The sequence below is a fragment of the Dipodomys merriami genome, unplaced genomic scaffold (assembly GCF_024711535.1).
Source record: "Dipodomys merriami isolate MVZ:Mamm:240054 unplaced genomic scaffold, mDipMer1.0.p SCAF_3, whole genome shotgun sequence".
Taxonomy (NCBI): domain Eukaryota; kingdom Metazoa; phylum Chordata; class Mammalia; order Rodentia; family Heteromyidae; genus Dipodomys; species Dipodomys merriami.
This window is the reverse complement of record NW_027204492.1, coordinates 28090580-28116287: the sequence shown is the minus strand read 5'-3', so window position 1 is coordinate 28116287 and position 25708 is coordinate 28090580. Positions and strand designations below refer to the sequence as shown.

At 41.6% G+C, this 25708-nt stretch overlaps 1 protein-coding gene across 5 annotated transcripts; it reads right to left on the bottom strand.

Annotated features, from left to right (window-relative positions):
* Nucleotides 1-756: 756 nt before the first annotated feature.
* On the bottom strand, nt 757-18975 carry Upf3b (UPF3B regulator of nonsense mediated mRNA decay). 5 transcript variants are annotated; one of them, XM_070039816.1, is made up of 12 exons: nt 18586-18973; nt 16724-16830; nt 16435-16541; nt 11177-11275; nt 8236-8343; nt 6585-6628; nt 5942-6124; nt 5507-5545; nt 4230-4313; nt 3561-3721; nt 2654-2942; nt 758-1775 (listed from the first exon to the last, which is right to left on the bottom strand). In XM_070039816.1, exons 1-12 carry the CDS (start codon nt 18787-18789, stop codon nt 1626-1628), a joined length of 1575 nt encoding a protein of 524 aa, XP_069895917.1. In that variant the 5' UTR covers nt 18790-18973; the 3' UTR covers nt 758-1625. The 5 variants fall into 5 exon arrangements, with proteins under 5 accessions (XP_069895921.1, XP_069895917.1, XP_069895920.1 ...); XM_070039820.1 differs by lacking the exon at nt 11177-11275 and having other exon boundaries at nt 757-1775; nt 18586-18975; XM_070039819.1 differs by lacking the exon at nt 4230-4313 and having other exon boundaries at nt 18586-18974.
* Between the last annotated feature and the right edge of the window lie 6733 nt (nt 18976-25708).

Below are 25708 nucleotides of genomic sequence, written 5' to 3'. Positions count from 1 at the left end.
AGCTCAGGGAAAGCGCTCAAGCCCAGAGTTCAAGCCCCATGACTGACCAACAACAACAACAACAAAAAACTCAGGGACAGCCCTCAGGCCTAGGGTTCAAGCCTCAAGACTAGCTAAAAAAAGTATCATGGACTTAGATCTCAGCCTCCAGCATTACTATAATTACAGGCATGAGCCACCAGTGCCTGGCTTCCTTTTTGACTTTTAAACATTAGTCTACTCAGCCAGGTGCTGGTGGCTCCTGCCTATAATCCTATCTATTCAGGAGGCTGAGATCTGAGGATCATGGTTCAAAGCCAGCCTGGGCAGGAACATCTGTGAGTCTCTTATCTCCAATAAAGCACCAGAGAACTGGAAGTGGTGCTGTGGCTCAAGGTACCCCTTGAGTGCTAGCCTTGAGCTAAAGAGCTCAGGGACAGGGCCCAGGCTCAGAGTTCAAGCCCCGTGACTGACAAAAAAAAAAAAACGTTCATGAGACTCTTATTTCCAATTAACTACCAAAAAGCCTAAAGTGGAGCTGTGGCTCAAGTGGTAGAGTGCCAGCCTTAAGTGGAAAAAGCTAAGGGATAGGGTTTAGGCTCTGAATCCAAGCCCTAGTACCAGTACACACGTGTGTGTGCACCAACACATACCAATGGCTACTAAACACATCTAATATGGGGCTGGTGGTGTAACTCAGTAATGGAGAATGTGCTTACCATGCTTGAGGCCAGGGTGCTGTTCCAACCCCAGATATATGAAAAGCAAATACACTTAGCTTCATAGTTGAATGATTTTCATATTTATTGTTAGCAATATAAAACAAGCTATAACAAAAAACTGCAATTTAACAGGAACAAATACTGGTGCAGTTTTTTTTCCTGGATACGGGTATGCACTCAAATCAGAAGACCTAAGATTAAACAAAGACTGTACTGTCAAGAACCAATCAAGGACTACATTTTACCTATTAACAGAAAAATGTTAAAGACGAAATGAGATGCTTAAAAATACTATTGGTGCTAAGTTCATTTATGTAAACAAAACTAACGCTAAGATATTTGGACCCTAGAATACAGACGAAACATAACTTATTTAAAATTTTGCATCAATAAAGTTTGTTTTATCGGTCACTGTATTTGTACTACAATTACACACTTGTTGCTTCTATACCATGAAAAGGCAGCAGGTATCACCAACAATGCAATAAATTAGATCTAATGAGACTTCAAAGTAACTGTTCCACTTGAACTAAGAAAATTCAATCCAGGATTAAAAACATCAGTTGATTTCAAAACCAGCTTTTTTTTTTTTCCCTCGTGTCATACAGTCTTACAAAATGAAATCCTCACTTGACACTTTGCACCTAAAAATTGCAATTCATGCCTTCACCATCCTTTTTCTGAAACGTAAAATTTGTAGAAACTGAAAAAAAAAATCTCAATGCAATTTTACTTACAATTCTGAGCCTGCAACCTGATTCCTGCTTTGACACAAAACATACTCCTCCTCAGTGTACCCCACCAGCACAAAGACCCCTTTCTTCCTTGCTCTCCATTCCTTTGCCCTGAAGGCATTTCTAGATTGCTCAATACATGGTCTTTGGCTGCCTCATCAGTCAGGACACCTCCGACCATTCACACTGATCACTCTTCTCCTCCTTCTTTTCTATGGCTAATAGCACTTTCCTGCTTTTTTTCTATTGTTGGATCTCCACACTTGGTGCTGTCATCAGGAGGGCAAAGTCGATTTCGGCTTCGAGCTCCTGGTTGGTAAAGCTGCATTGCTGGACGATCCTGAAGTAAAACAAAACAGGACAACAAGGCTACTTAAATCAGAAAGGCACCAAATCAGAAAGAAAAGACACTGGGTTCAATCTTTAGTACTACAAAAGAAAAGAGAGAAACCAGCAAAAACACAGACTTTCTATCATTGAAGTATTTAAGTATTAAATGCTTCATATTTTTAAGTATATCCAGGATTTGCATGAGAATAACCCAGTAGAGGTAGGGATAAAGTAGAGCAGAAAGCAAGCAAGCTGGTAATGAGTTGATAATTATTCAAGTCTGGTGATGAGACTGGGAGTGTATTATATCACGGTCTATTCCTGCAATTTTAGTGAATGCCTGAAATTCCTTTATTTTGTGTGGGTCCTGGGGCTTCAACTCTGGGCCTGAGTGCTGTTCCTGAGCTTTTGTGCTCAAGACTAGTGCTCTACCACTTGAGACACAGCTCTACTTCTGGCTTTTTGTGGTTAAATGGAGATAAGAGTCTCACAGACTTTCCTGCTTCAAAACTCGATCCTAAGATCTCAGCCTCCTGAGTAGCTAGGATTACAGGCATGGAGCCACTGGTGCCTGGTACAAATGCCTGAAATTCTACAGTCAACAAAAGAACCCAGCCACGACAGAAAAAAAATGCCAGTTGATTTTTCAAGTTCCTCTTTTAAAAATTCTGTAATAGCTATTGGGAACATAGCTCAGTAGGAGAATGCTTACTAGACCCTGGGTTCAATTCTCAGTACAGAAGGATGGAGAAAATCATCAATTCAGGCAGGACAGTGAGCAAGCTTAAGATTTTTTACAATAAATTGTGATCTAGACCTTCCCTTTACACTTGCAGAAAGAGGAAAAAAATCCCCAAGAAAATGAACAAATTTAACATAAAGCAGCACCTTGTTTCTTATCCGATCTCTTTTAACCACTTCCTCTTTCTTTTCGTTTTTTTCTGAGCTGCTTAGTGATTCAGTACTTTCAACCTTCTTTCCTTTATCCCGAAGTGCTTCTCTCTCTTTTCTAAGCTCTTCTTCTTTTCTTTTGAAAGACTTCTCTTTCTCATAGCGTTCCTTTTGTCTACGGCGCTCCTCTTCTTGACGCTTTAGTCTTTCTCTTTCTCGGTGCATGCGCTCCTGTTCTCGTTCATAATCTCGGTCCCTGTAGTCTCTGCAACTCTCCTCTTCAAGTCTGTGAGAGGAACAAAGCTGACCCCTTGAACATCATGTGACCACAAACGCAGAAACACTGTGCCACTCACTTAGCCACTGCAACAAGCAGAGTAAAAACTACTGTTTTAGTAAACAAAAGTCAAAAGTCATATACCCAGATTAAAATACTAGAATATTTGGAACTCTTCCTCCTAGTCCCCCATCTTACAGTTTATTCATTTATTATTATTATTATTATTATTATTTTGGTGCTGATCCTGGGGCTTGAACTCAGAGTCTGGGCACTGTCTGTGAGCTTTGTTGTACAAGGCTAGCATTTTACCACTTGAGGTACAACTCCACTTCCACATTTTTGGTATTTAATTGGAGATGAGTCTCAAGGACTTTCCTGCTCAGGTGAGCTTCGAACCATGAGGCATGAGCCACGGGGAGCCCAGCAGTTTATCTTGTTTTTAAAACAGGGTCTTATTATGTAAGCCCAGGCTGGCCTTGAGCTGGTAATCTTCCTGCCTCAGATTCCCAATTATACCACAACAGGCAAACAGTCTGTCTTGATTCAGGCACACATCCAGGACATAAGATCAAAGCTAGCACGTACTAATCAAACACACCCAAGAATCCTTTACAACTGACTGACCTCTTTGGCTTTTCATCTTTTAGTTCACTCTCAGGTCGTTTGGGCAGCATGCAACTCTGCCCACTGGCTCTGTCATCACTCAGATTCTCCTTGTCTAATTTTTTAGGCTTTTCTCTTTTGTCCAATTCCTTTTCATCTCCTTTTTCTGGTTTCTTGAGCAGCTTTAAAGAAAATATGTTTAATTTTATTTTGAAGAGTAGAACAGTGTCTTCTGACTCTAGCAAATAATAAACTACATATTTAACATTTAGTCTCTAGAAGCCCCCTATCTCTGTAGTTAGTCTTACATTTTCAGGTGAACAACTAGTACATGAGAACAGTAAATACTAAAAAGATGCTCTAATATGAAACTACTATCTACCCAAAGGAAGTGATTTAATCACCTGTGGCAATAGGATCAAGACTCCTTTGGATTTAAATGAGACAGCATTTGTGTGTGTATGTTCCAGAGTTGGTCCACTAGCCCAGGCTTTGGAAATCATAATCTTCTTGCCTCTGCCTCCCAAGTGTTGGGATAACAGGTATGAACCACCAGGCATGGCTACAAGTTAACCTTTAAGTGAGCCAATGCATACTTCCAAGTATGCTTCTCTAGCACACCAGCATGTTTTAGATAAATAACTCTTGGGAAAATATCCCACAAATTTAAAACGCGAGGCAGCTCATTACCGTTGGACTGTCTTTGTATGTTCTTGGAATGACACCTTGGTCACCAAAGGAGAGATCCATTGCAGGAATAATTTTGCCTTGAGTCTGAGAATAACATTTATATTGGTAGAATTATCATTAGAGATGAATAACATTATTAGTTCACATTTGATTCCTTAAACAACATAATGATGAATTAACATCCCTATGGCATAGGAAATCTACTTAATGCCATATACATGTTCAAAAATCCCATTGTCAAATCACTGCTATAAATGCTTGAATACCCCACTAAGTGGACAGTCAGAGAGACTCTTAGGCAAAGTAGAAGAATTTTTAAGTCTCAGAATAAAGGCATCATACAAGTTCATCAGGCATCATGCAAGTTACAAAGCAAAAGGAAAAGCATTGAGATTTAAGCAGGATGTATTTCAGCATACAGACAGCCAGTGCAAGAGGGAATCTATACTGGACACAAAGAAGGCACCAATGTTAAATGAGAACATGTGCAGGTTTCATCGAAAAGTGTTCTTATTTCTCTAATGAACATCTGTATTTGAAGGCAAGATGTTCATCATTCTAATAAGAACATAAATGAATGAATAATATGGCTGGTTCTACTTTCTGCCTTGCTGATCATTAAGAATAGCAAGTCAAATTGCTTGTAGTATGGTGAACAGAGACATTACTAGAAGTAATCAGGATGGAAAATGTCCCTCTCCCTTATATCCCTTAGTACCCATAATGAGTCCCATAGAGGCTCTGGGAACCCTCACATAAACTGCTGAATTTTCAAGGAGTAAAAGGGGACCTTGGAGCCATCTTTAACTTTGTGAGGTACTAAGTATTAGTATTTCTCCAGGAAGCAGCCAAGTTGGGATCATCCTACAAGGTTTTCCTCTTCCTACATGCAGTGCGCTAATCAGAATCTGTTGCTCACAGATTCTAAGCTAGATGCAGAAGATAATGTGGGAGTCATGTGAGAAGGAAAGAGCACACTATGCAGGGTATATATCCCTAGTCCTCCCACAAGGCAGCCAGTTAGGACAGGCAAATAAGAAAGGGTAGGCCTGATTGTCTTCTAGCTGTTTATTCTGGGTACACAGCAGAGCATCAGGAAGTCACTTGGGCCTCCTTTTAAATAAAGCTAAGAATTTAAAATAGCTCAGCTTTTCAGAAGACCCAAGTCAGTCTGAAGGCGTCAAAACTACCACCACCACCAAAAGGACTTTTTAGCTAAGACCTGTGTGTATGACATGATACTAGGTGCTCTGTATCATCATGTACTTGGTCCTTACATTTTTCTGATTCACAGCTTGTAACAGAAACCTGTGTACCTGAAGACAGTGGAAAACAAACAGATGAGGCAACTTCATGTATCAGTTATGAAGGAAAAGCTGAATTAAATCTCACATTTCACGCAAGCCTGCCTTAAGCCCTCATTTACTAGCAACTGAAAAACTAATAAACCAAGCAGTACACATTTTCAATGATTAAAACTATATCTGCACTGAGCAGTAACATCATGTAAAATACTTAAATCCTTTTAAATAATCCCAAATTTAAATAATTAAGACTCTTGCTAGAACAATAAAGATTTCTATTTGTACACTCCCTCTGTCTAAAGAAAATCAAAACAAAAATCTCATTTACAAAAACACAAGGTACATGCATAAAGTAATAGGTATGTGCAGTTTTCAGCAACATGCAGTCAATTTCAATTATTTTCATACCTTGATCTTTGGTTCATCCTTTATTTTTTCTCTTTCTGGAACTCTTTCTATCTTCTTTAGCTTTTCAATATCTTTCCTTTTCCGTTTTTCTTCTTCTTTCCATTTCCTTCTTTCTTCTTCTCGTTGTCGTTTTCTTTCTATTTCTCGTCTCCTTCTTTCTTCCCTCTTCTCTTCTCTCATTCTCTACAAAGAAACAGCAATACAAGTTTACAAATAAAATAATTACCAACAAAAAAATAACCAATCCCAAAGGCATGGTGTACACCCACTAAACAGGATTTTTCTTCCTATTTTCTGCAACCTCTTTAACCCCTATCCCACTCAGAAAAGGAAAGAGTGAAGTCTAGGGCTTTCTGGAATCAGTCTTCCACTGTTGCCCTGCTATATTTCCTGAGGCTTTCAGAAGGTAAAGAGTGTCTTTGGGACAAACAAAGGACTCTCTAGGTTTACACAGTGAATTGTTGGTTCCACAACCAGCTTGAAGGAAAGGGCAAAAGAGTGAGATTAAGGAACCAAGTCTTTAAAGAATAATTGTGGGAAAAAAGCACAGGTATTTCTCCTACAGGATCACAAAGCTCTTATAATACTAATAGAAAATGAATTAATAAAGAATTACAAAAACTGTAAAAACAGAACATTTTACCTGCTTGTTTTTCAGAAAGCTCAAAAGTGGCGTTGTTCTTTTGGCTACATAAATATAAACAGATTATTAATAATGCTTAGGAACTCCTGAAAAGGATTCCACTTTCTGATATTCCCTGCCACCCACCCAAGACCAGAAAACTACACCCCTCAGGCAGAAGTACACAAAGGTATTATTCAAAATAAGTGTTTTACAGTATTCCATTTTAATAATACATGCTGAAAACAGTTTTGAAAAAAGTGAGGAAATTCCCATTAAATAGTTTGGGGGAGTAATTTCCAGTTGGTGAGAATTAAGTACAAGGACATTCTTTTGTTTTACTAGTAATAGTGTAAATTTGTTCATCTGTAAAGGAATTGTGGGAAATGGCCTATTATATCCAATCTTTTGACCTCATATTTCTACTTCTGCAAATTTATTTTAAGGAAGTTGCCAGATATGGGCTTACTGAGTATATTCATTAATAAAATTTGAGGTTTTGGGTTTTTATTTTTTGGTGTTGGTCCTGGGGCTTGAATTTAAGACCTGGGTGCTGTCCATGAGCTTTTGTGCTGAAAGCTAGCACTCTACACTTAAGCCACCGCTCCACATCTGGCTTTTTTGGTGGTTATTTGGACAAGCATCTCTCCAGCTTTCCTGACTCAGCTGGTTTCAAACCACAATCCTCAGATCTCCTGAGTAGCTAGGATTAAAGGTGTGAGCCACTAGCACCTGGCCAAAATTTGAGTTGTTGGGTTTTTTCGGTCAGTCCTGGGTACCGTCCCAGTGCTCCTTTTAGTTTGAGGCTAGTGCTCTACCACTTGAGCCATGGTACCACTTCTGGCTTTTACTGTGGTTAATTAAGAGATAAGCTTCATAAGGGTTTTTCTGCCTTGGCTGACTTCAAACCACAATCCTCAGATCTCAGCCTCCTGAGTAGCGAGGGTTACAGATGTGAGCTACCAGCGCCTGGCAAAATTCAAGCTTTAAAAAAATATTTAAAGCTGGCACCAGTGGCTCCCACCTGTAATCCTAGCTACTCAGGAGGCTTAGATCTGAGGATCATGGTTCAAAGCCAGCCCAGGCAGGAAAGTTTGTGAGACTCATCTCCAATTAACTCCCAGAAAACCGTAAGTGGCACTGTGGCTCAGGTGGTAGAGAGCTTGCCTTGAGTTGAAGAGCTTAAGGACAGCACCCAGGCCTAGAGTTCAAGCTCCATGACACACACACACACACTCTCTCTCCCCCCCCATATAATATATAAATTTAATTTTCAACATTCTAAGCAATGTGATAAGCATCTCAGTCATCTTTTTAAGTTTTTTTTGTACCAGTGCTGGGACTTGTGCTCTATCACTTGAGACAGCTCCACTTCTGGCTTTTTAGGGGTAGTTTATTGGCTTTTCTGGCTCTGAACCTGGATCCTCAGATCTCAGCCTCCTGAGTAGCTAGGATTACAGGTATGAGCCACTAGCACCTGGCTAATTCATCCCATCTTATCAGTGCATTCTCATAATCCTGTATTACCATATTATCATATGCATCTTTGAGTACAAGGAATTATCAGAGAAGGGGTGACATCCTTAAGATCAAAGAGCTGACAAAGTGATCGAAGTAGGAGATAGACAAGTATTCTGATAAAGCTATCACTCTAATTCCTTTGCCTACTTACCTATTAATTCTCTGTTTTTGGCTTCTATTTCCTCTAGCAATGTCTCTGGAGTAGATGTCATTTTCTCATCTGTGGCATAACTCTCCAAAAATTTTCTGTAGTCTGGATCTAAATAATCATTTAAGAAGCCAGAAAAGAGACTTTAAACAAAAACAAAAAAAAACAAACCTATTACCTAGGATACTTATTCGTCAAAGGTACTTTTTTTTTTTTTTTTACTTCATAGGAGACTGAAACAAAACAAGCCACTCATACAAGATATACTATTTTGGACATAATTGGTCACTTAATCTTCAAACTCTTATTATTGATATGTACTATGGGAGTCTGATGTTAACACAGGGTTAGGAAAAAATGAGACATCACACATTAGAAGATATCTAACAGGAAAAAAAAGATATCTAACAGGATGTTATAGATTCTTTTTAAAAGTCACCATTCCAGGGGCTGGGAAAATGGCTCAGTGGTAGAGCGCTTGCCTTGCATGCATGAGGCCCTGGGTTCGATTCCTCAGCACCACATAAGCAAAAAGAAAAAAGCCGGAGTGGCGCTGTGGCTCAAGTGGTAGAGCGTTATCCTTGAGCTGAAGAGCTTAGGGACAGTGCCCAGGCCGAGTTCAGGCCTCACATCCGGACCCAAAAAAAAAAAAAAGTCACCATTCCAGGGCTGAAGGCAAAACTTAGTAGAGCACCTGACTAGTAAGCACAAGGCCCTGAGTTCAAACCCCAGTAGTACAAGCCATTGATCCAGGGCTGGGGTATAGCTCAGGGGTAGACTACCTGCTTAGTTAGCATGCATGAGGCTCTTGGTTCCAACCCCCAGTACCACAGATGAGGGAGATGGGGAGGTAGGGAGGGAGAGAGGGAGGAAAGAAAGAAGGGAAGAAAAGAAAGAAAAGAGGGAGGGGAAGGAAAAGAACAGAGGAAAGGAATGAATGAAAGGGAAGGAAAAGGGAGGGAGGGAAGGAAAAATGAAGAGAAAGAAAGGAGGAAAAGGAAAGAATAGAGGAAAGGGAAGGGAAAGAAGAAGAAGGGGAAAGAAAGGGAGGAAAGGAAGGAAGAAGGAATTAAAAGAGATGGTAAGGAAGGAAAAGGTAAAAAAGGGAAGGAAAGAATAGAAAGGAGGGAAAGGAAGAAAGAAGAAAGAAGGGGAGGGGAAGAAGAAGGGAGAAAAGGGAAGGGAGAGTTAGGAAGGGAGCGAAGGAGGATGGAAGGAAAGGTTCCTGCTTCTATTAATAGAGAACCACACATATGAAGAACTGAAAAGACTAGCTATGAAACTTTCAGAGAGTATTAGGCATAGCAAAGAAGGAATTTCTTTGTTTAATAACTTTTTTATTGAGATTGATTATATTTCACAGTATTGTGGGATAGTGATTCTTAAAATCACATATATTTTAACCTTCACAAGGCAAATTGTCATTATCATGGTCTATAATGTTTGTGAATTCTATGAACTTTGACAATACAACTATTTCTTCCACACAGGGTGATATGTACACTTCTTCCCTTTTGCTTATTGTAAGCTGTTCCCTCTTTCCCTCTCATGCCCTCCCTCCTATTGCTGCCTTTGAGTTGCTTAGTTCATTTTCATCAATGTCCAGTGCAGCTGATAGGCCTCTCTGTTGTCTCTGTTTCCCGTTTCCCTGATTCTGTGTCTTCCTCCTAGCTTCGCTCAGATGTGCACACACACACACACACACACACACACACACACACACACACACACACACACACACACACTCACACACACACACCCCATATATGTGGTAGAGCATGGAATCATTTAGATATGATACGACAAATTGAGTGGAGGTCCTTTTTTTCTTGAGTCCTGCTTACTTTGTCATATCTCCTTGCATCAAACAAGCAACTTCTATATGGGTACACTTCACTCTAAGTAAACTCAACATTGGAAAATGGGTTGTTTCACAAGATAAAAGGACAGAGGGAAGTCCTAGATATGTGGCACTGGAGATAATGGTAATCCCTGGAGATCTCTTCTAGACACTTCTGTCAATAGAGAGGGAAATACATCTGAGTTGTTTTGTCGCTTGTTGTTGAATATGTCACCTGATCTAGTCTTCTGTATCTCAGTCTGTGATATCAGCAATAACCAGCTGTGTTAATGGGTCTTTACTGTTTAATAAAATAGCCATTGTAGAAGTGATGGAAATTCAACCAGGTGATTCTAAAATATATCAAATGTTGAGACTAAATCCTTCTCCAATATAACAAAAGTTATACACCAGTTAATAGACATAATGTTACAGGGATTTCAAAATCTGGAGCTGGTGTTACCTTAATGCAAATTATTCCAGTTTCTCTGTTCCTGTATTTCTGTTCAGACAAAATACTGTATGCAGTTAATTTAACTATATATTCAAAGCCTAGAAAATAGGACTTGGCAATTCAACTGCTTTATCTGAAATTACTTGGGTATGGGAATTTTTCCATCACAGCTCAAACCTTCCCTTTAGAAAGGGAATAGAAATAAAAAAAAATCACCTAAATAATCCTAACAAAGGAAAGGAACAATTGTTATACTTTGGAAGATCTGGTTTCCCCCATCATTTTCTACTCAATAAACCCACGAAGATTTACTATCCAACAGTCAGTGGCAAAGGAATGAAATGCCACTAGCTAATTAAGCAGGATCTCTTTTCAGGGAACATGCCTTCATTCTAATAATCAAGCAAAGCTTTCCTTAGAATATTTTCAAAATTCAATACTAGGGTCCAATTGGCTCTCACAGAGGCATTATTTTTTTAAAAAAACAAACAAACATGGGGCCGGGGGAGGCTGGGAAGGGATGGGAAGGGGAAACAGAAGGAGGCTACAGTGCTTGATAAGAAATGTACTCGTTATCTTGCCCATCTAATTGTAACCCTTCTGTACAGTATTTTCACAATAAAAAAAAAGGCAATAGAGTTATACTGTACCATCATCAATAGTCCCAACTTTGGTATCTCTTTTCTTAGTCTTCCTTTTTGCAGCTTTTTGAAAAGGTGCAAATTCTACTATAGCAGGATATTCCTGACCTGTTTAGAAAAAAAAAATCACACTTGCTTTAACAAGGAAAATGTTGGTAGTGGATAGCAGGGGGTCAAACTACTGTTTTTTAGGCTACTTTAGGTAACAATCATTTGATTGCCCCAACTTTTTTTTTTTTTTTTTGGAGGTCGTGGGGCTTGAACTCTGGGCTTGGGCACTGTCCCTGAGCTCTTCAGCTCAAAGTGAGCACTCTACCACTTGAGCCACAGTGCCACTTCCAATTTTCTAGTGGTTAATTGGAGATAAGAGTCTCGGGACTTTCCTGCCCAGGCTGGTTTTGAACCTCGATCGTTAGATCTCAGCCTCCTGAGTAGCTAGGATTACAGGCGTGAGCCATCTGCCCCCAGTCTGCTCCACCTTTTTTTTGTTGGTCTTGGAGCTTGAACTCAGGGCCTGGGCACACACCCTGAACTCTTTTTGCTCAAGGCTAGTGCTCTACCACTTCAAGCCACAGCAACACTTCTGATAACAATCATTGAATGGTGTCTCCAAAATGGCACAGATCATACTGGTACAACTATAGTCAACATGTTTCTAAAGAGCTCTACACTCACACTGATTATCAGCAAGCTGATATATAAGTGGGACATGCCAGTAGTCTTAACTGCAGGAATGGCTGAGGCAGGATGATTGCCTGAATCTAAGAGATTGAGGCCTGCCTGTACAACAGAACCAGACTCTTGCTTTAAACAAACAAACAATAAATAATGCTTGGTAGGAAAGAAACATACTCTAAATTTAGATTCCACTTCTAAAATGTGATGTGTGTGTGTGTGTGAGAGAGAGAGAGATAATATTATTGGGGTTTGAACTCTGGGTCTTGAGGTTGCTAGGCAAGGCCCTCTTCCACTTGAGAAACATCCTTAGCCCCGACATTTTACTTTGTGAAAAGAAATACTAGAAGTTAATTCTCATAAATACATTATAGCCAGACACAATGGCTCATGCCTATAGTCCCAGCTACTTGGGAGGTAGAAATCATAAGGATGGAAAATCAAGGCTAGCCTTGGCAAAAAAAAAAAAAAAAAATGGTGAGACTCTCATGTCAACCAATAAGCTGGGCCTGGTGGCATGTACCTGTAATCCCAGCTATGCAAAAGGCATAAAAGGCCAGCCCTGGTGAAAATGTAAGACTCTATCTGAAAATAAAAAAGGACTCAAAAGGTAGAGTGAGGTAGGTGCTGGTGGCTCATGCCTGTAATCCTAGCTACTCAGGAGGCTGAGAATTGAGGATCATAGTTCATAGCCAGCCTGGGCAGGAAAGTCTATGAGACTCTTATCTCTAATCAACCACCAGAAAAGCAGAAGTGGCGCTGTTGCTCAAGTGGTAGAGTACTAGCCTTGAGCTGTAGAGCTGAGGGACAGCGGCCAGACCCACAGTTCAAGCCCCATGACTGACAAAAAAAAAAAAAAAAAAAAAAACCAAAAACTCAGCACAAGGTTCTGAGTTCAAAACACAATGCTACAAGCCGGGCGCTGGTGGCTCACGCCTTTAATCCTAGCTACTCAGGAGGCTGAGATCTGAGGATCGCGGTTCAAAGCCAGCCCGGGCAGGAGAGACCGTGAGACTCCTATCTCCAATAAACTACCAGAAAACCGGAAGTGGCGCTCTAGCTCAAGTGGTAGAGCGCTTGCCTTGAGCTGAAGAGCTGAGGGACAGCGCCCAGGCCCAGAGTTCAAGCCCCACGACCGACCAAAAAAAAAAAAAAAATCTCACACATTTCACAGTATTGTGGAGTAGTGATACTTAAAGTAGAGCGCTTGCCTTGAGCTGAAGAGCTGAAGGACAGCGCCCAGGCCCAGAGTTCAAGCCCCACGGCCGACCAAAAAAAAAAAAACAAAAAAACCCCACAATGCTACAAAAAACCCAAACAAACAAAATAACAACAACCTGAAAGAACAAAAAGATTAAAATATCTAGAATATGCTAATCTGAAGAAATACATAAAAGGTGATTAGTGGTAGCCCAGAGTTGGGGCTGGAGAATGGAAGTGACAACTAATAAGTATGGGATTCTCGGGGCTGGGAAGGTGGCTCAGTGGTAGAGCCCTTGCCTTGCATGCCTGAGGCCCTGGGTTCGATTCCTCAGCACCACATAAGCAAAAAGAAAAAAGCCGGAAGTGGCGCTGTGGCTCAAGTGGTAGAGCGTTAGCCTTGAGCTGAAGAGCTGAGGGACAGTGCCCAGGCCCAGAGTTCAGGCCTCACGACCGGACCCAAAAAAAAAAAAAAAAAGTATGGGATTCTCTTTGGGGTGATATTGTAAAACTAGATTATGGTGATGTTTACACAACTATGAATGTTTTTTTTTTAAATCCCAAACTGTACATTTAAAAGAGTTAATTTTGGGCTGAGAATGTGGCTTAGAGGTAGAATGCTTGGCTAGCATGCACAAGGCTCTGGGTTAGATTCCTTAGCACCACATAAACAGAGAAAGCTGGAAGGGGTGCTGTAGCTCAAGTGGTAGAGTGCTAGCCTTGAGCAAAAAGAGCATTAGGGACAGTGCTCAGGCCCTGAGTTCAAGCCCCAGAACTGGCAAAATAAAAGAATTTTGGCTGGGTGCTGGTGGCTCAAACCTGTAATCCTAGCTACTAAGGAAGATGGGACCTGGAGAATCTCAGTTGGAAGCCTGCCCAGAAAGCAAAGTCCATGAAATTCTACTTCCAAACTGAAAAAAGCTGGGATGGAGGCCTGGTTCAAGTGGTAGAGCACCAGCTGTTATTTAAAAATAATTCTGAGAATTCAAGGCCCCAAGTTAAAGCTTGGTACTGTCACAAAAAAAAAAAAATTAAGCTAAGGATGCAGCTCAGTAGCAGACTCAAAGACCCTGGGCCCATTCACCACCACCACCACCACCACCACCACCACCACCACCACCACCACCACCACCACCACCACACACACACACACACACACACACACACACACACACACACACACACACACACACACACACACACACACACACACACACACACACACACACACACACACACACACACACACACACACACACGGCAACAACAGACTGGATTATACAGAAATGAAAAATTTTGTTAGTTAAGAAACAGTAGTTGTCTAAACATTACCTAATAAGGACATAAAGTACTGAAAATATAGTTAAGTCTAGGAGAACAAGACAATAAAAGCAATAAGTCAATAAGATTACTTATATTGTGTAAGGGATAAAAAATGCAAAAAGTAAACACACCTCTGATTTTATGACTTAGTAACTAGGAAACCATTGCTACCTACTGGAATTTTAAACGTGGAAATAGGAAAATAACTGGTTTGAGAGGAATTAAACATGGGGTTATAGGTATAGCTCTGTAGTAGAGGGCAAACAACATTCAAGAGGCCCTACACTCAATCCCTAGACACCCCCAAAAAGTTGGACAAACAGCTGGCAATCTTTTAGCTTTTACTGGCACACTCCCTAACCAAGATTTAATTTTGACCTCACAGAACTAATTACTGAGAAAACAAACCAAAACAAAAAAAGCACACCTTCCAGACATTCTCTGGCTAAATACTGCAGGCAGCAGATATTAAATAGTGAGTTAAAATAGAAATTTTTAGCCTGGCACTGGTGACTCATGCCTGCAATCCTAGCTACTCAGGGGGTTGAGATCTGAGGATCACGGTTCGAAGCCAGCCTGGGTAAGAAAGTCTCTGAGACTCTTATCTCCAATTAACCACCAGAAAACCAGAAGTGGTGCTGTGGCTTCAAGTGTAGAGTGCTAGCCTTGAGCAACAGAGTTCAAGGATGGCACCCAGGCCCTGAGTTCAAGTCCCATGACTGACAAAAATAAGTAAATAAAATAGAAATTGTTTTTCACTATAGACACATAATGGGAGATCTAGATATTGTGAGAATGTTAAACAGTATACCAACTGAGAACTGTTAGCTTAAAAGATAGGAATTAAATAATTATACCCTTGAAGCACAATGAGAAGCAAATATTTAAAACCTGCCATACAAGTTTAAAGCATTATCGGTATTGCTGCTGAAACTAAATAATCAAAAGAGCAGAGCTAATCCAGGGCCAAAAAAAAGTAACACAAGAAGAAAATAGTGGCAATTTTATTGTTTATCCAACTAAACAAATAGTGGTTTAATAAAAATACCCAAGACTGGCTGGGAATGTAGCTTTAGATAATGAGGGAAGAGGTGACATTGCTCAAAAAGAAATGTAGGGCTGGGAATGTGACTTAGTGATAGAGTGCTTGACTAACATGCATGAAGCCCTGGGTTTGATTCCTCAGTACCACATAAACAGAAAAAGCTGGAAGTGGTGCTCTGGCTCAAGTAGTAGAGTGCTAGCCTTGAGCTCGAGAAGCATTAGGAACGTGCCCTCAGGCCAAGTTCAAGCCCTAGGACTGGTAAAATAAATAACTAAATAAAATTTTAAAAAGAAGCCAGGTGCCAGTGACTCACACCTGTAATCCTAGCTATTCAGGAGGCTGAAATCTGAGGATCACGGTTCAAAGCCAGCCCGGACAAGAAAGTCTGAGAGATTCTTATCTCCAATTAACCACCAGAAAACCAGAAGTGGCATTATGGCTCAAGTGGTAGAATGCTGGCCTTGAGCTGAAGAGCTCAAGGACAGTGCTCAGGCCCAGAGGTCAAGCCCCATGACCACCACCACCAACAACAAAAATTAAAAAGAAATGTACTCTTTACCTGGCTTATGTAACTGTCACCCCTGTGTACATCAATTATGACAATAATTTTATTTATAAATAGCCAGTGGCTCATGCCTCTAGCCCTTTAGCTACTGAGGAGGCTGAGATCTGGGGATTGCAGTTTGAAGCCAGCCCAGACAGAAAAGTCACCATGAGACTCTTATCTCCAATAAACTACTCAAAAAAGCCAGAAGTGGCACCATGGCTCAAGTGGTAGAGTGCTAGCCTTGAGCACAAAGAGGCTCAGGGACCAGGCCCTGAGTTTAAGTCCCAGGACCAGCAAAAACGAAAAATTATAAAATAAAGAACAAGCTAAACATGAAAAAAAACCCCCAACATATTGTACATTTTATTACCTAGGAGTTTCAGAAGACCTACTTACTTACAAAGGCATGGAGGAAACATTGTGATACACAGTCTCTTAAACATAAAAGTAAGAAACTACTCTTCTAGTTATACTCACCTTTATTGTCAAGGAACACATAACCATCAAAGCGATCCCTGAATAAAATAATGTCCTCTTGGTTTTTAAAGTTGATGTATGCTCTGGCATACATATGAGGATAGAGACTGCAGAGAGGAAAGCAATTAGGTAAATGTATTTGCATGAGTCCAGCTGTATTACAAATATGCTCACACTAAAGGAGACTAGCTCAACAAATCAAAGGGATTATAGTAGAATAAAAGGAAGGAGACTTTTTACATTACACACACACACACACTTTTTTTTTTGTTTTTGTTTTTGTTTTTACCTAGTATCATTAGAAAAAAACTCAAAATAATCATGCTCAGGCATAGGTTGAAGATTTTCCTGAAGCTGCTCCTTGGTCAAAGTGGGAGGTAATCTTCGAATTACCACCTTAAGAAACAAATAAGGAAAATAAAATGAGTACAAATCAATTTTCTGTCACCTCAAAGAATTGTGGTTTCAGAATATCGGCTTTAAAATATAGAGGAAAAAAATAAACCTAGGAGCCTACATTCTTCTGAAGACGAAAGCTCTTAATTAGTCAAATATAATAGTAATGTGACTTATTCCCCTCCAATAAAACTCTTAGAAATGAGAACTTTCTGGGACAGGGAAAAAAAATCTCTGTTCTTTACCCAAAGCCCCATAGTTCACCAAGTTGGTGAGTCATTTTCTATTACTCTACCATTTTTTCAAGGGAACTAGCAGGCTAATGCTGGACTTTTGTGGCTGCCACAATTCAGTAGTAACTGCCACTTCCACAAATCCTAAAACAGAAACCCTGCCCATTCAGTTTAATCTATATAAAACATTCACCCAAGCTGGGCCCTAGTGGCTGGTGCTTGTAATCCTAGCTACTGGGGCAGCTGAGATCTCAGGATCACAACTTGAAGCCAACCCCCATGGTGAGACCCTTATCTCCAACTATCCATCAAAGAGCCAGATGTGTCCGAGAAATGGAAATAAGAAATAAACAAAAATTAAAGTTTCTATATTTCCATTGCCAAGACTGAAGAAAGACAATAATGATTCTGGGATTCACTTTGCTGCTAAGTGGTTATACTATACAATTTGTTCATGTTACTATTTGTTTCTTTTTTTTTAATTGTGAAAATACCGTACAGAGGGGTTACAATTACATGGGCAAGGTAATGAGCACATTTCTTATCAAGCATTGATGCCTCCTCTTTTGTTTCCCCTTCCCATCCCTTCCCATCCTCCCCCCTTCCCCCGCGCGCCAAAGTTGTAAGTTTCATTTTTCTACTTAATGACTTCTACATCTCATTGTTGCAATGGGTCCGCCTGTATCCCTATTTAAACGATTTGTTTTTTCCTTTCCCCTCCACAAATTATACCAACATCAAATACAGTGAAAGCAGGGGTTATACTGTGGGGAAGTACTTGTTTCTTAATAAAAAGCATTTACATGGGGAAAAAAAGGGGGGATAAAAATTAGAATTTATGTAAAAAAAAAAAAAAGGTAGAAGTGGCTCAAGTGATAGAGCACTAGCTTTGAGTACAAAAGCTGAGGGACAGTGCCCAAGACTGGCAAAAAATATTTTTCAGTCAGTGCTGTGGTTCACGTAGAGAGCGCCAGGCAAGTAAACAAGCCAAACGTGTTGAAGACCGAGGTGAAACCCCGCAACCGGTAAGAAATTCCATTTACCCACTGCTCTGAAAATTCTATGGCCTCGATCTGTCCCTCCAGACCATAATTCTTCTACACGCTCCCCCCCCCAACTCGCATCCAATAATATTCCTACTACAAACTACTCCCACCCACTCCCAGGTGTCCGTCCATTCACTATTTTATAATCTCCCACTTGCACTAAACGGAATTCCTCATTCTGGGCTGAGCAAGTCGCTCGCTGCTCATCTCCCGGCGCATCAATCTCAACGGAGGGTTTGAGCCGTGTAACGTCTGAAAATCCCCCAGTCTCCCTCACCCTAACCCTAGGCAGGGAGGGCATCCTCCCCCGTTTGGGGGCGATCGTTTGAGATCGGATGAAATAATTTTCATTGAGGCACAGATAGAAAGAGAATCTAGGAAAGGAAGAGGATAACCCCATTCCAATCATTCACCCGGCCCCACAAAGAGCGGCGAGCTCTCCACGCCCTCTCCCCGGCCATCTGCCCACCAGGTACCTTGCTCATTGCTTCTTTCCTGTCCCGATTGCGATCCTGTCGATCTTCTCCTTTACCACCTTCCCCTGAAGTCCCGCCGCCGCCGCCGCAGCCGCTGCCGCCGCCGCCGCTGCCGCTGCTGCCGCCGCCGCCGCCGGAGGCCCCCTGAGGCGTTATCAGGGTGACTCGCTTCTCCTTGGGCCTGTGCTCCTTGTCTTCCTTCATGGCCACTACGACGCTCCTAAGAGCGACAGCTCAGTATGGACAGCCGTTAAACCGGGCACCTCCGGTTCTCTGGCAGCTCGCGCCGGAGCTCCGCCCCCAACAAATGCTCCTAGTGATAAGCTGAGCCCCACGTTCCATTTGTCCCCCAAGATCTCGCGAGATTTCAGGATGCCCAGCTTCACTAAGTGGAAAGGTTTAATACCTGGTCTGTACTCCCTGTTTGCAGAATTCCCCTAGCGGCGCAAACTCCCTCAGGGACCCGCCCCTGCGCGCGTCATTAGCAACTCCGCCATCTTGACTGGAAAAGACTCTGCTGAGGACTACAAATCATCCCAGCATACAAAGCGTCTTTTTTCTAGTCAACAGTGCAGGAATCCTACATTTCTAAACGTCCATATTTTAAGTTAATTGTATCTTTGGAAAAGTTAGTGTCACTTCAATGTATTTAGCTTTCCTCAAATGAACTCAGTGCTATACAAATTTTGCCTCATTAGGAGAATAAATTGTGTGTGTGTGTGTGTGTGTGTGTGTGTGTATGTGCGCGCGCGCGCGCGCACGCACGCGCGCGCACACACACACACACACACACACACATCTTTGCCCAGGTTGATCTCAAATTCACTATTCCCTTGGCTCAACAATTGGGATTACAAAACTATACTACTGCAGTGGGAGGTATTTTCTTTCTTTTTTTTTTTTTGGTGCAGGCAAGGATCTTGAATTCAGACCCTCATGTTTGCTTGGTTTGTTTGCTCAAGGAGGCACTCTACTACTTGACCCAGCTCAGCTTTTCTGCTAGTTAGAGTTAGTCCTTTGGGCTTTCCTGCCTGCCCTGGTGGTTTATTTCTGTTTTTATTTATTTTTTATTTTTATTTTTTGCCGGTCCTGGGGCTTGAATTCATTGCCCAGGCGCTGTCCCCGAGCTTCTTTTGCTCAAGGCTACCACTCTACCATTCGAGCCACAGCTTTTTCGTCTTTTTCTGTGATTAATTGGAGATGAGTCTAATGGACTTTCCTGCCCAGGTGGCCTTCAAACCACTATCCTCAGATCTCAGCCTCCTGAGTGGCTAGAATTACAGGTATGAGCCACCAGTGCCTGCTGTGCCCTTGCCTTGTATTGCGTTCCTCCAAGTCATGGCCTCCAGAGTAGCCAGGATTACAGGTGTAAGCCACCGAGAGATCTTTTCTATAATTGAATCTAAAGTGTATTTTCAGAGGCATTAGACCTTAATTTTCCATGTTTAGATCAGAATCCACAGGTAAAATACAAGATACTTTTTGGGGGGAGGGTGTCCTTGGGCTTGAACTCTGGACCTGGGTGCTGTCCCTGAGCTCTTTAGTTCAAGGTGAGCACTGTACTGCTTGAACCACAGCGCCACTTTCAGTTTGCTGGTGGTTAAGTGGAGAGAAGAATCTCACTTTCCTGCCCAGGGTGGCTTTGAACCATGATCCTCAGATCTCTGCCTCCTGAGTAGCTAGGATGACAGGTGTGTGCCACCTGCGCCTGGCAAAGATACTAATTTTAAAGATGTCATATCACCCAGACATATTAGATTTCCTTTTTTATCACCCTTTCTTTTTTCCTAAGTGAAAGGATTCTCTTCTGGGACTAGTGCCCCAGGGGGGGGGGGAACCAAGCCCATTTTGGTTTACTTGGGAATATCCTTCCTATTTTACAAAATGCCAATTGCACATTACTTACATAAATTACTTGAAACTGGAGATCATTCAAATGCCCATCAACAGGAGAGTAGAAAAGAATATGTGATACAGGGGGAGGGAAGGATAGTGGGATAACAACAAGGGAGGGAAGAATGTATTCATTCCTTTACTCATGTAACTGTAACCCCTCTGGACAACATCTTTACAATAAAATAAATTTTTTGGGGGGGGGTCCGGTCGTGGGGCCTGAACTCTGGGCCTGGGTGCTGTCCCTCAGCTCTTCAGCTCAAGGCTAGTGCTCTAGCACTTGAGCCACAGCGCCACTTCTGGCTTTTTTCTTTTTGCTTATGTGGTGCTAAGGAATCAAACCCAGGGCCTCATGCATGCAAGGCAAGCGCTCTACCACTGAGCCACCTTCCCAGCCCCTAAAATAAAATTTTTTATAAAAAATATGTGATACATATATCAAATGAAATATTATGCAATAAAAATGAACTAATGATGCATGTCATAAGTATGAACAATACAAATGAACCACTAGTTCACTTCATTTTTAACTGTAGTGGTTATACTGGTTCATGCCTATAATTCCAGCACTCCAGGGGATTTTGAGTTCAAGACTAGCCTCTGCTACATAGTGAGACCTTGTCTCACCTCCTGTCTCCCCCCCTGCCCCCACAAATACAAAACAAAAACAATGATATCTACCTGAAAATAAGTGAAAATGAAAGAACTCAGACAGAAAACATGTTCTATGATTCCATTTATATGAGACTCTAGAAAACATAAAACTATAGTAATAGAAAGTGAATCAATGATCACACAGTGACAGGATAGGCAAAAGCAATAGATTCAGGGCTGAGAAGGTGGCTCAGTGGTAGAATGCTTGCCTTGTATGCATGAAGCCCTGGGTTTGATTCCTCAGCACCACATCAGCAGAAAAAGCTAGAAATGGCACTGTGGTTCAAGTGGTAGAGTGCTAGCCTTGAGCTGAAGAGCACAGGAAGAGCGCCCAGGCCCAGACTTCAGGCCCCACGACGGATGAAAAAGTGCTTTGTCACAATTTTGGTGGCAGTTGAATGTCCTCACCGATTTGTGGAAATTCACTGAATTGTACAAATCAAATTGGTAAATTTTTGTTCTTGTTGGTGGTGGGTTATATGACTTGAATTCAGGGCCTGGGTGCTGTCCCTGAGCTTTTGTGCTCAAGGCTAGTGCTCTACCACTTTGAGCCACAGCTTGTTTTTGGAATGGTTAATTGGAGATGAGTCTCACAGAATTTTCTGCCTGGGATTAGTTCAAACTGCAGTCCTTAGATCTCAGCCTCCTGAGTAGCTAGGATTATAGGCGTGAGCCACCAGTGCCCAGCTTAAATTGTGAAATATTATTTTACATGAATATATCAGCCCTACATTTTTAAATCTTCCCAAATGAGAAAGCATTTGCATTGCATCAAATTTCCAATACTATTGAATATAGCACCACCACTACTTATATCCCAATAAAGAAAGAAAAAAAGTTGGTTATAATAGACCACCATTTAAAAAGTGTTTATTAAACCAAATTAAAGGAAAAGAAGGCTGGGGATGAAGCTTAGTGATAGAACACTTGCCTAGCATGCATGAGGCTCTGGGTACCATCCCCATCAGTGAAAACACGAAAATAAAAAGAAAGCTAGTAACCTGAACATCTTTAAAAAACAAAAAAACAGGGTCTTGATGTGTAGGCCAAGCTGTCCTTGAACTGAAGATGTTTCTGCTCCAGCCTCTCAAGTGCTAGGAATACGTGCTAGAAAAGCAGAAAACACCTAAACTACCTACACAGACATATGAGCCTTAATTTTTACAATTTCTCTCCTGGAGAAGCTCAAGGCAAGCGCTCTACAACTTGAGCCACTGTGCCGCTTCCAGTTTTTTGGTGGTTAATTGGAGATAAGACTTTCGTGGATTTTCCTGTCTGGGCTGGCTTTGAACCGCAAACCTTACATCTCATCCTCCTGAGTAGCTAGGATTACAGGTATGAGCCACCAGTGCCTGGCCCTCCCCGTTTCTTTAAAAAAATTTTTTTTTTTTTTTTTTTTTTTTTGCCAGTCGTGGGGCCTGAACTCTGGGGCTGGGCACTGTCCCTCAGCTCTTCAGCTCAAGGCTAGTGCTCTACCACTTGAGCCACAGTGCCACTTCCAGCTTTTTTCTGCTTATGTGGTGCTGAGGAATCGAACCCAGGGCCTCATGCGTGCAAGGCAAGCACTCTACCACTGAACCACCTTCCCAGCCCTAAAAAAATTTTTTTATTATGAAAATACCGTGGGCTGGGAAGTCGGCTCAGTGGTAGAGCGCTTGCCTTGCATGCATGAAGCCCTGGGTTCGATTCCTCAGCACCACATAAGCAAAAAGAAAAAAGCCGGAAGTGGTGCTGTGACTCAAGTGGTAGAGCGCTAGCCTTGAGCTGAAGAGCTGAGGGACAGTGCCCAGGCCCAGAGTTCAGGCCCCACGACCAAAAAAAAAAAAAAAAAAAATACCCTACAGGAGTTACAATTATATGGGCAAGATAATGAGTACATTTCTTATCAAGCGTTATTGCTTCCTCCTTTGTTTCTCCTTCCTATCCCTTCCCATCCCCCCCTCGCCAAAGTTGTAAAGTTCGTTTTTTGTCGTAACCACTTGTACATCTCATTGTTACTTAAAACATTTCAACAGGCATCATTGCTCTGTTTTCATATATGGATATAAAATACTTGGACCATATCCACCCTCTCTGTTGGTCTTCCTCACTCCTGATGGCTGATACCTGATCCCCAATGTAGCCTATTTTACTTTCCCGTGGTTCATTTAAATTTATTATTACTATTATTATTATTATTATTTAGCAGTCCTGGAGCTTGAACTCAGGGCCTGGGCTGTCCCTGAACAGCTTTTGCTAGGCTAGCACCCAACCACTTGAGCCACAGCACCACTTCCAGCTTTTTCTGTGTATGTGATACTGAGGAATCAAACCCAGGGCTGCATGCATGCTAGGCTCTACCACTAAGCCACATTCCCAGTCCTGAATCTCCCTTCTTAAATCTCCTGGTCTTATTATTGTATTTCTTTTTTTTTAAATAGATTTTATTTTATTTTATTTTTTTGGGTCCAGTCGTGGAGCCTGAACTCTGGGCCTGGGCGCTGTCCCTCAGCTCTTCAGCTCAAGGCTAGAGCTCTACCACTTGAGCCACAGCGCCACTTCCGGCTTTTTTCTTTTTGCTTATGTGGTGCTGAGGAATTGAACCCAGGGCCTCATGCATTGCAAGGCAAGCGCTCTACCACTGAGCCACCTCCCAGCCCTTTATTATTATATTTCTACATGCCAAGTACTAGGAATAGTGAGTAACTTTAAGAGGGTCTTGGGGACAAGAGAGAAAAACTGAGAGAGAGCAAGGGAAAGGGTCCAAAAAGAAGTATACTTGGCCGGGCGCTGGTGGCTCACTGTAATCCTAGCTACTCAGGAGGCTGAGATCTGAAGATCACAGTTCAAAGCCAGCCCGGGCAGGAAAGTCTGTGAGAATCTTATCTCCAATAAACCACTACAAAACCGGAAGTGGCACTGTGGCTCAAGTGGTAGAGCGCTTGCCTTGAGCTGAAGAGCTGAGGGACAGTGCCCAAGCCCAGAGTTCAAGCCCCACTATCGACAAAAAAAAGTATACTCATTACCTGACTTATATAACTGTTCCCCCCCCCCCCGTACATCACCTTTATAACAATAAAAGATTTAAAAATATTAATAAAAATAAAAAAATTTAAAAAAGAGGGTATGGTCCACTTTATTAAGAGTCTGTTGGAACATGGTTATTTCCATGGATTACAAAATGGACACTGGATTATAAAATAAGCTTTTGTCCCCTCAAGTTCGAAAGTTCAGTCTGAACTGTGAACACTCAAAACCTTAGCCTCTAGCCCCATTTCTTGCACTCAACCTCCATGTAAGGTAGATACTATCATACTGCACAGCACAGTACAGAGCACTTTTATCATCCATAGAAATGGGGATTCCCTACAAGTACTTCAAAGAAAGCAAAGACCACCCCCAAACAGAGCAAGGACGACTCTCCACATATGCATTGTGGTGTTGGCTCCTGTCCTCCAATCACCTAACTCCTGGACTCTGATGCTTCTTATTTTTATTTATTTATTTTTATTTTTTGGCTGTACTGAAGTTTGTATTCAGTGTCTCACTCATATTTGCTAAAGAAGCAGTTTACCAGTGAGCCACACCTCTACTGTCAGACGTATTTTAAAGAGATTATGCTGCAAAGCATGTTTAAACTGTGCTTAAACAAAGTGATGTAATAAATAGGTTCGCTGGGTGCAAGTGGCTCCCTGTAATCCTAGCTACTCAGGAAGCTAAGATCTGAGGAGCACGGTTCAAAGCCAGCCTGAGCAGGAAAGTCCATGAGACTCTGGTCTCCAGTAAACCACTACAAAACCGGAAGAGGCGCTGTGGCTCAAGAGGTAGAGCGCTAGCACAGGGACAATGCCCAAGTCCTGAGTTCAAGCCCCACGACTGACAAAAAAAAAAAAAAGAGTCAAGGGGACAGAAGACACTGCATGAGGGGGGATTAGGAGGGAAAAAAGTGGGAGAAAATGAGGAGGGGGTAATACTGTTCAAAAAGAAATGTACTCATTACCTGACTTATGTAATTGTAACTTCTCTGTATGTCAACAATAAATTTAAATAAAAATTAAATAAAAAAACCTATCAAATTTAGAATATTCACCTAAACTTCAAGACTTATCATGTAAACATACACACACACACACACACACACTGTACAAAAGGAAATATACTCATTACTTGACTGGTAATTGTAATCCCTCTTCACATCATCTCTAATAAGAACAATACCGTAAATTAATTTAAAAAAGTAGGTTCAGAGCTGTGCACCGGTGGCTCACGTCTGTAATCCGAGGTACTCAGGAGGCTGATATCTGATGATCGCGGTTTGATCATCAGCAAAAAGCCGTAAGTGGAAGTGTGGCTCAAGTGGTAGAGCACAAGCATTGAGCACAAAAGCCAAGGAACAGCGTCCAGGCCGAGTTCAAGCACCAGTAGGAGCACACGCGTGCACACCCACACTCACACCCAAACGGTTCAGTTATTGCTTACATGAGAGAATTCGTTACTTCACGCATATACTAGCTCTTTTCCCCAACTTCTCCCATCCTCATCATTTATGGAAGATGCTTCTAAAAATAAACACAGAGCAAGTATTTATCCCCAAACT